At 39.6% G+C, this 11,248-nt stretch overlaps 1 protein-coding gene across 1 annotated transcript in view; it reads left to right on the top strand.

Moving 5' to 3' along the window:
* Window positions 1-356: 356 nt before the first annotated feature.
* Window positions 357-11,248, top strand: part of heca (headcase) — a 97,614-nt gene continuing 86,722 nt past the window's right edge. Inside the window, exon 1 of the mRNA XM_011302965.1 lies at window positions 357-1,937. Coding sequence (XP_011301267.1) covers window positions 1,207-1,937 — 731 coding nt within the window. The 5' untranslated portion in view covers window positions 357-1,206. The remainder of the gene's footprint in view (window positions 1,938-11,248) is intronic.

Genomic DNA, 11,248 nt, shown 5'->3' with positions numbered 1-11,248 from the left:
GATTTTCTCTCGTTCTCCCCAAAATTATTACAGCACCATTTTCATCATTGCCCCACCCTCCTCAACATTGATTCCATCCTCCATTGTTGTCATTCTCCGCAAAACGTAAACAGTCGTGGTGCTCACGTACAGAATACAGATCGTTGCAATTGTCAAATATCCCACGAAGCCCACGAAGGTTCAGTGAAAATAAAAAAAAAAAAATCCCCCAACTAGAGGAGACAACTGGGCTCCGAGGGAGGGGGCAAAACACCCGACAACGGCGTGCATCGATTGGAGCGCTAGCCGTGACCCCCACCATAGAGCTTTCGCTTTCACCCAATGGGATCTCACTTTCGCGCTCGCCGGTGGACGGGTCTCGCTGGCACACCGCATGCCGCACGTATTGTCGTCACTTCAGTGTTACTAGTGCCAGAGTGAGCTCTGTATCCCCGACAAGCTGTTATTTTTTACCCCTAATGTGTAGCACCCTCGCTGTAAACAATCGTGAAAAAAAAAACACTTCCCGCACTTTCGTTGGTAAATAGTTTGGTTACGGATTCATCTGGACATTGTGCATTTTCGGGAATTAGAGTAAGTTATATCAATTGTGTCGGGTGGTTTGGTGGTAATAGACGGTGAGAGACAGGAGCTGGAGTGATAAAAGTTTTATCCGCCGCAGAAACCGCGCGCTGCGGCGGTGACCCTGACATTCGTGCGTCGTGCCTCAACGAAGATCGACGCGCGCCGCCACTCCAGTGCCTGCTCTATGCCGGTAATCATCGGGGACGCTGTCCAGTGTGTTGGTGCGGTTATATCAGTCATAAATACCTCCATTAATCGAGTTTATTTGGCTCCAGAGATACAACGAAGAAACGTTAAACTCAGAGCGTAAATGGTAACCTCAAACAAAATACCTTGTACGGGTGAGAAACAGTGAAAAACGAGTGCCTGAACTCTGAAGTATTGCCTCTTTTTGACGAATTTCAATAAATATCTAAATTTCCAAATTGCCAAATTTTCAAATTTTCAACAAACACTGTTCCCCTCTGACGTTTTATTATCACCCAGTGGTGAGTGTCCGTTGAATGGGAGAGAAACGTGGAGTGATAGTGAGAGAGAGACAGGTCCTCCAGTATCTGCGAGGTCTGACAGTGCTAACAATCGATCGAGCCCTTGATATTGCTAACGTGATAGTTGGATCGTGGTGATAAGTGTCGAGTGGTCATGGCACCAAGGCGCCACGCGGGTAACGGTCACATCGGTGGGCTTTTGGAGGTGGCAGGCAATCACGAGACGATGGATAATTTTGCCAATGGTCCGAGTATCATGGGTATAACTCACTGCTGCACACCGACTGGTGAGTGTCTGAGAAATGACAATCCAATTCGTATGAATGTTCTTCAGGATGTGGTTAAAGTGACTTGCAACAATGATAGTTGTCCGATGGGTCAGTACATGCATCGTGAGTGCTTTGATGCTTGGGAACAGACAGTTCTCACGTACTTGAAGAACTGTGGAAGGGCTAGGAGTTGGTCTGAGCGTCAGCGTCATCAGAATCTGTGGACGAAAAAGGGTTATGATCTGGCTTTCAAGGCTTGTGGCTGTCGTTGTGGTCGAGGACATCTCAAGAAAGATCTCGATTGGATGCCACCGGGAATCAATGCCACTGGGTGCAGGAGTGATGAGGCTGAGGCTAAGAAGAAGAAAAGACGCAACCGTCAGAATACCAGACCGAGTCTTGCTGTTTCCGCTGGACCACCTCACGGCAATCATGCCAATCGGGCCAGTGAAGCACAATTGATCGAGTCCAGGGGAAGGGCTGGATCATTGTCTTCCAGCAATGGATCGTGCTCACCACCAGCTACCAGTGAGACCAGTGTCAGTCCACTTCATCAGCCACAGATGCTCGTCAAGAAGAAAAGCAGAGTCGAATTTTTCGGGGATCATAGGCTTCGGTAAGTCCTTTTTATTCATTTTCTATTTGTCTCTGTATGTGCAAGGAGAAATAATTAGGCATGAAATTTGACGAAAATTCGATAATAGAAAATTTGCGGGTCGTTCGTAAATCCATCAAAAAAACTATACCACATTGTTCAAACCAAAAATCCCATTGCTGATTAGATTTCTTGGTTGTCTTAATCCAACAGAAATTCAGTTTCCATTTATTTTCTCAATCAGTTTATTTATATTGCAATACAGATTATAATTATTACGTAGCAATAATGAAATCTTTAAAGATTGTGATTGAGTGTGGACTGAATCTCTGAAATGAGACACCCGTACTGGTCCGTCCGAATGAATTTTGAGGTGGTTGGATGCACAAGAGTTCCTCGGAGTTATCTTTGTCGCCGAGTGGAACCGGTCCAGACCCGGTTCCTTGTTGGTCGTGCGGAAGAGGGCGGTGTATCGTCTCTGTCATATCCATTAAAAACTAGACACCGGTATACCGAGTCCTACCCACACGACGATTTTTTAACCCAACTCTGTCCCTGAGTATAATTCTTTCAGAAGAAAGTCTCGTAGTTCGACAGTAGTACAACTCCTGAGACTGAATGAACGTTTCTTTTCTATTTTTTTTTTATGTTCATTTTTTTCTTCCCTCCCTGTTCCTTATGCCGCGTAGGTCGTGCTACGGTGTGGTAGGTTGTGTGTGTCGACAACATGAGAACACTTACAATCTCCATCAGTAGTTTTGTTTCCACGATGCTTTATTTTTCTCTCGCTCTAATACTCACGCACGTTTGTAGCTACTTCCTTCGACCAAGTCGTTCGATTAATTCTATATTTAGATACTTTACTTGGAAACCCGTCCTATTTCAGTGGCCTAATGGTATCGTTCACTCGGCAATAAATGTTATCGAGGGAGAAATGAGAAATAAGTGCAGAGGGTAGAGGCCCATTCACCACGGTTAGACTGTAATTAAGTTGAACGGAGAGCTAATATGTTTATCATATTCAGGTATTGATCAACGGTTTTGTTGATATTGATTGCAATTTATGGGGATTTTATCGTTGCGTACAGTGGCTTCCCTTGGATATTTAATGTCAGGTTATTTCATGTTGTAGCTCATGTCATAATCACTTTTTCACGTTTAATTGTGGATATACAAACTAGACGGTATTTTTCAGGGCAAATTTACGCCTGCGTATATTAACAAAGAAGTAATAAAAAATCACGAACACTTCATTACCAATTTGTGGAGCAGGTGAAAAAAAATAATGAAATCGCAGGTTTTCCTGGAAAATTACTAACATTACAGAATTTCAAATAGCATGATGGCGAGAATTTCACAATTTATTTGAATTTCTAATTTAATGTGAGTATTCACTGTCGTGGAAATTTACAAGCAAAAATATTTAACAGTGTAACTTAGCCATCTTTTATTGGAGGAAATGTTAACGAGGGGCGTACGTTTAGATGGTGATAATGGGGATAATAAAGTGGGACTGATGAGATAAGAATAGGGACTTGTTTGGGATGCATAAGGGAAGGGAAGGGAAGGGCTGATTGCGTTGTAACCTTGACCGTGGGCCACCTTTTCAGGGCCATCAGTTACTGAGGCGGTCTCTGGGACTTCTCTTTCATTGGAGGTGGGGTTTAGAGACTCTCAAGGCCAACCGCATCCAAGCTGCACGGGCCCAAGGTGCATTTAAAGCGCCCCCATGGGTAAAAACAAAATAGAATGCCAGTGGGTTGAAATTCTTTGGGGAATTTTCATTCCGGCCATTACGCCGGGGAGGAGTTAGCTGGAGTTTTTTACCTCGTGTAATAGTTTTTCGTCATTATAACAATCATTTTAATTTGTATATTTTTCCGTAATTATTACTCGTGGAAGATTTTTGTTATTTCGCTTTTTTTGCATTTCGTTCAGGCTCTCCATTGTGGGAAAATTGTTGAACATATTAGGCTGAATGTTTTCGGATTTTTTCATTACAAGTTTTTTGGATGTCGCTTGATCTTGAAGGCTGTTTATTTTAAGAAAAAATACCAACGTATGCTTTCAGAAATTTCCGCAAATTTTCCCCTCTTATATTGAAGTAATTTACTTATCATCGACGGAGTACAATCACTTCCGAATGTTTCCCAAAAACTGCGATTTAAAGGGCAACAGGTTACGGGTACCAGCTGAAACGGGTAATCGAGAATGTTTTTTCTCATCTAATGACTAGCAATTAAATTTATGCACCTGGGAAGAATGCTCGGGTTGGGTCCCTGCTCTCCCTTCATAATTCGCGTGGTGTACTCCTTGCTTCTACATTTTGTCGGAAGAAACTCTCGAAACGATAATTCCCGATGTTTTTAGCCCACTGGAGATTCTTGTAATTGCGGGCTCACATTTGGGAGAATAAACAGGACCACTTTTGCCCTGGCAATAAATTCTCTGGACTCTCTTTTGTCTTTTTCGCGCTTCTGCCTCCCATTGGGATATTTTTTTTCATTTCATTCTTTTTTCGACTGTCCCGGATGTACACTCAGGGGAGGGGGGAGAAAAATTTTCTTCGGTTGCGTTTTCGTCTTCAGAGTACTATACCACCGTGGATAATCGATTTGCACCGTTGGGTGGGGGAGGGACCGAAATTGCGAATAAGCTGGTGGAATCAAGAGATTCATAACCCCTGGGAAATCGTTGAGATCGAAATAATGATAAACGATGTGCCCGTAAAAAATGCAATGAGAAAATAAATGATTTCAAACCTCCCAGTGAAATCATCTGGACACTATTCCCCAGGTTTTTTTTTTCGAGTTTGAGAAAAATTTATCAAAATATTGACACACTCATTCATCATCCAAAGATAATACCTGAAAAAAAATGTTTTTCTATGAAAAATTTCAGTTATCGCATTTGGATTGTTTGTTTTACTTTCATAATCGTATTTGCGTTCTTTCTCTCACTCTTGCAATTTTTTTTTTTTTCACATGTTCGTTTCGCGGAGTTTGTCGTGAATGGTCGGGAATTCGGTCCACATATGCATCAATTTGATCGCTTAAGGTTGTGACGCGTCTTATCTCATTCTCCTCTACATCAGGGAAATTCAAGATGACGAATGTAAAGAGTCGCTAAAAAGGTATGGGATGTTCATTCGTCGGCAAGGCACGTTAGGAGATCGCAAATATAATTTTTTTTTACATACTTTAATAAAAATAATTCAATTATTTAACAAAAATAATGTAAAATATGAGAAAACTCTTATTTAATCCAAGAAAAGAGTTTATCTCGTCTTAACAAATTTTTAAGTTGAATGAAATAACTCATTATTCAGGGGGTAGGGTTGGTTAATATCATCAACAAAAAATCCCATCAGGTCTGGTATTTTAAAGTGTCAGTTACAAATTGTTATAGCTATCTTAAAAAATTATTTGCGCTGGCTTAAATTTGCTATTTTTTCCAACGTCTGGGAATGCAAGAACATCTTGAGGATAAAGTATTATGGGGTTATAATGGGGCACTTGTCCCTACGCCTTTCTTCACCGCTGAGTGAAATGAGAGTTATCTCAGTGGTCAAGGTCACCGTTGCCGAGCTGAATATACGCCACTGGCTGAGTAAATATTTTTCCACCGATCCCGATCATCTCTTCTTTTTTTTTACCGTTTCTTTTTTCATTCCCCTCTCGCTCCTACCTGCAAGCTATTTTTGCCCATTATCCACGCTGTTTTTTTTCATATCGTATTTTTTCTTTCTCTCTGAAAATGTGTGCACTCATGACAGGAGAATAGAAGGGGGTTAGGCACATGGGAGAGGCAAGTTGATATAGAATTTTGTTTACACAGTATCGTATGTTGGGCGAAATACCTCGTGCACGATAAAAAAAAATATGAGCATGAATTTATCTCGCAAATTGTTTTTTCCCTTCTTTTTTGCTTGGAAGGTGTTCTTGGCACGCGAGTCCATCACTTGATTGTGAAATGATAGTGGTAGCAGTTGATAAGAGAATTCTGTGAGAGGTTCATGGAATTGAAAAAAAAGACGATTTTTTTTCTTTAATTTCAATGTGAAGGATTCAGGCAGAAAAGATTTTCGGGGGTATATGGCGATAGATATATGTAAATATTGTTGTGTAGACTGAATTTTATGCGGTTGATTTGGAATTAATTTTCCAGGTTTTGGCATTGAAAATTCAATGAAAAAAATTGTCCTCTAAACAAATTATCACGGAAAAATTATCATTTTTTATAGCAGTATGTGATAAGGATAAGTTCACGTTGTGACCCTGAACTCCGACCCTTCAGTTGTTCACGAGCTCAAGGATATCTTAAAGACGACGGGGCGACATTTCAGTCCCTCTTCCCATCACTTCATCTCGTCCTGAGGCTCTTCTACGGAGAAAAAAAATACATATCCCTGGTGCTTAATTAAACTTTTTGTCATTTTTTTCATTTGACTCGTCTGACAAGACAAAATTCTACAAATGAGGGGGGTGAAAAAAATATGGAGAATTGACACCCAAAAAATAGTCATTTAATTAAACTTTTGTTATCATCACTTCAGTACCCAGTCCCTCGTTTTTATCCTCTCGGGGCGGCAAAAATTCGTCTCTCATATCTAAATTCAGGAGAGGTGGGCTCTTTATCGCCAATAAAGAGACAAAATTTATTGGACTGTTGATTATAAAATTCATGCAAATTCTACCGGCTAGACCTAGGGAATACTAAAGAACGGGAACAAAGAAGCCAATAGTGGATGATAAATTAAATTATCTTGAGCGAGAGAAAATCCGAATAATTAGTCGCACTCGTTGGAAAACAATTGACAACTTTGAGGAAGAAAATTCGGCAAGAATAATTTGATAATTCAGCGATAAAAATTCACCTTCCGTGGGTGTAATTCAAGGTAAAGAAACAAAAAATCATCATCGTGGTAAAAAAGTGGAAGGCAAACGCGTTGATTACAAAATTTATGCAAATTCCTCGTGTAGCTCATACAAAGTGTAAGCAGATACAAAAGAATCGTCTGAAACTCCTTATATCTCGCCGCATACATATATACTATTTGCCATTAGCATTCATGAAGCGTCGAGTCATTTTGGGATCTTTTCTCGTCAAAGAGTGTGAAACATCAGACACCAAAAATACCCCGGAAATTCTCCCTCATCATTTATCGTCATTCAAATTCACCGACACTTTGATATCCTCTGAAGAAAATGGTATTTACAAGTGCCACCGTTGTGACATGAACATTATCGGGAATACTTATTTCCCTCGAACGTAAATCGCTACTGAAATACTTGAAATTAAAGCATGAGAATTCGGTGAAGGCCATTGTAAACGCCAGTGTAAATTATTACAGCGCGAAACTACAGTGGGAAGGGGGGGGGGGGTTTACTGCTAATTGGTTTGTTAACGTTTGTGTTTACCTCCCGAGAGGCTGATACGTCAACACAGAGTTGATTTGGCTTTTCTATGGAAATTCGAGACTTTATGGACAGTAGCGGGAACAATTCGGTATGGGGAAACTGCAGTTTTAATTGAGGAAAATTACTTTTACCGGTGATTAAAATACTGAATACTGTTAAAAAATTTTGAAATTTGAAGCACAAAGTCATTTGCATTTCCAATTATATGAGTTTAAATTCAATTGCCATCATAAACGGTCAGTACATTGCCTTTTTCATATTAAATGACAGTTCATTGTTCAATAAAAGTTTTGAATTTTCACGCTCATCTAGAGAACATTCAAAATCGCATACAATCGAATTTTGAATAGATTGAAAGCTCAGGGAAATTCATTGCTTCAATTTTTCACATTTTCCTGGTTTTTCGGTGGCATGTGGACTGAAAAATAGAGAATTCTTGGAATATTAAAAAAAAATGAACTGCTTTGTTAATGAAGAATTTCTCCATGTCACTATTTGTCGTTGTTAGCGCTTTTATATTTTTTCAAATTTCAGCTGAAATTTTCCAACTGTGAACTCACCTATAAAAATCGTTTTAGTCAACCTTTTGGCTTGGTAAAAGAATGTAAAAATTATACCTGGAAAAATTCGTTTATTTTACCATTTTTATGCGCTTGAGTACAAACTTCAAATTTTCGTGAACATTCAATTACATTTTTGCCTGATTTTCCATAACTTTCATTAACTTCAATGACATAACTCGCTGGGAATCTACTGTTTCTAAGAATTTTTGCCGCGTGAGGATCAACTTTCAATGCCAAAATTGAAATTTCAGGGAAACTTTCACTTGTTTAGTATGTCAACACCAGAACCTTGAAAATTGAACAAAAAATCGTTAATGCTCATTAACATATTTTCCGGAGGAAAAAACCTTCCATCTGTTTCTCCTTCTCACTCCGTCTTTCTCTTTTCTAACTAATAAAGTTATTTTTTCACCAAGTAATATTCCCTCGTGATAATCAAATGCAGGAAAAGAGTGAAAAAAATAGTTGAATGTATCGTAAAAGTCGAGATGTTTCGGACGGGTATGGTAATTTTATAGCGCTGGTTCTGATACGATTCGGAGGATTAATAAACTGTCCCGAAATTAGCGCCAACTTTTATTGCTATTGAATGATTTCCCATTTTTTTTTAATCCTTGTGAGAAGTAGAATTTAAATCTCGAGAGAACAGGGGATTAGTCCCGAACCCAGTCAGGCTCATCCAACTGACACTTCACTCCCACAATCATTTCTTTTTTTTCTGTGTCTCGGGGTGCGGCTAATGAGCTTAACAGTCATGCAATATTTTCGGAACATAATCTCGATCTGCCTTGATTCATAAATTAAAACACCTCGGTGATGTTCGGCTTCGTTACGGAGTCAACCTTGGTTGCAGCCTTGAAGCCTCGTTAGTGAAGATCGGAGGGCTGAGGGGCCCTCTATAATATTCACTACACATGACAGTCATTGCTGATTTCAAGTGACTGCACGTGATTTCTCAATCGATTTAACGTGATTTAGAGCGAGAGTGACAGAGGCCCAGGAAACTGTCATGCTCGTTTAATTTTTTGACGGACATACGTCACTTTTCATTGTGAAAAGTCATTGTAGCATTTAGAATTTTGGAAAGTTCTCCAAAGTTTAACAGTTTTCTGGGAAATCCTTCAATTTGCTAGCGAATTCTTAGAGAAAGAATAGTTTCCGACTATTTCCATATTAAACCGAAATTTGAGTTTTTCCAAAGGTAAAATTAGCTTTTATTTCTTATTCTCTAATATATAAAACCGGAATCTGAGGATGAATTGGATTGTATCGTTTGAGAATATGGGATTATCCGCCAAGCACTTGTTTTTTCTTCATTATCATTCTAAAATGGATATACAATGATATGATTATCCGGTTATTTTTGTTGTACCATTGAATTAACGATGACATTTTGTTGGCAAACACTTTACACGCGCTCTCCCACAGTGCTATAGTCCTATTGGAAAAAGAACAGACAGGTCGAGCTCGCAATCTATCGATTTCTAAAGCCTGTCCAACTTATTCCTCATTGGTTCACAGTCGTCGTAGATGGTTAATTTGAGTTGAAAACTCATGTTATTTAGAGATTTTCAACGCTGATTTTTATAATTATAGCGGCGTGTAGCATGCATTCGGTTTCGTAAAAATAACGGAAATCACGCAAGTATCCGTGCAAATAGCCAAGAAATTATCTGAAAACTAAATTGAACAGTCCAGTTCTGCTCTCCGTGCCGACTTTATCATTCCACTCGGCTCCGAATTCCCGCCTCGTGCTCTCAAAGCCCGAAAATTCAATTTGGACCAAAAATTGCCGCTTGTTTCTGACTCTTCAATTCACAGAGCGACTCCCCCATCAAAGGCGTTTCCTGGTGGGTTGAAAGGGAGGTGGATATAAACGTGACGAGGACGAAAATTGCGTTGGGTGGGGGTGTTGGAACGGTTGAGAGATTTTTTTTTTTGACGCCCACCAGAGAGGAATAAAATAGTGAGAAACGTCCGAAACAGACTGCAATGTTTGCCGAAGGTTTCCGCGTCCTGAGGCGTTCCGGGTGGTCTCGGAAAATTGCCCCCTCAGTGTAACACACGTTCTGAAGATTCAACACGTACTCCGGAGTTATCGAGAAATAGCAATTGTATTGGAACTCTTGAGAGCTGTCAGAGACAGGCGTCTCGACGAAACGGAAAACTTTTCATGTTCTCCAATGATAACAAGAGAAAAAAAATATTCTCTCACGCATCGTCTTTCCTTTCCATTCAGGACCAATTGATATAAATCTCTCGTACTCGACAACGCTCCAGATCCTTGGAGAAGACTTAAAGGAAAATCCCTTCGCGTAATCGCGAGGTCCTCTAAAGGCTGTCGGGTGATTATCGGATAACGCCAGGAGATCTCGATTAATGGCTGATATTACGCGAGAACACGAGGGCTGTTGGTAGCGTTCATGTGTACCTCTTGGAGTACTCATTCCCCTCTTATTTTTTTTATTTGTTATGCTGTACTTCATTCGGGGCCTTGTTACGGTGTAACGATCCTCGTTCCTCTTATTCCACCGGTACAACGCTGGGCTTTTTGAAGATATTAATCTGTGTTTAGTCGGTTGTCGTAAATCAACCGAATGAGTTTGCCCGACTGGGGGAAAAGTCGATTATTTCTCGCTGTCCGTCGAGATGTTGCCGAATGGCTACTGTGATTATAATGAGATTCTTGATGACTTGCAGCAGTGGCGATTAGCTATAGTTTTTACCTTTCTTCGAGTCAATTCATCAGCGGAGGAAATCAGTCGCATGGAAATATATTATAAATTTAATTTCAATTGTTTTGCCATAATTAGAGAAGAAAGATCCCCATATTTCCGGGAATTCTCAGAAAAATAGTCGAGGCAAACTATATCGACTTAGCTTTTATTTAAACGACAGTACTCTTTTTGAAATCGTACATTTTAGAGGGTGATACAACTGTGAAAGATGGAAAAACTACAATAACTTTACCACAAAGCAACTAAATCAGATACAATTCAAGCCATTTCAAAGCCCATAGTGGTTAAATATTCCCATTCATTTGCTTTGGAAATACAGAACAATTGAACCAAAATGGAAATTTAGGTAAACCCTGAAAATCACATTTTCATCGTCAAAACCTCGACTTCATCAAAAAAAGTGGGAATCACATATTAACTGGTGTATTCTTTGAAAGCTTAAGGTTGTTGTCGCGTAGAATTTTTTTTCGACAGTTTTCGTTAAAAATTTTATGGTGAATAGTTTGAAAAATTAGCAACAAAATGAGCCTTTTCCGTTTGCAATTGACCGTTTTGAACTTGAGATATAAATTTTTGAAATTCGAGTGATTTAACACGTGTTTAAATGGAGT

The sequence above is a fragment of the Fopius arisanus genome, unplaced genomic scaffold, assembly GCF_000806365.1.
Source record: "Fopius arisanus strain USDA-PBARC FA_bdor unplaced genomic scaffold, ASM80636v1 scaffold00030, whole genome shotgun sequence".
Lineage (NCBI taxonomy): Eukaryota > Metazoa > Arthropoda > Insecta > Hymenoptera > Braconidae > Fopius > Fopius arisanus.
This window is presented reverse-complemented; position numbering and strand designations above follow the sequence as displayed.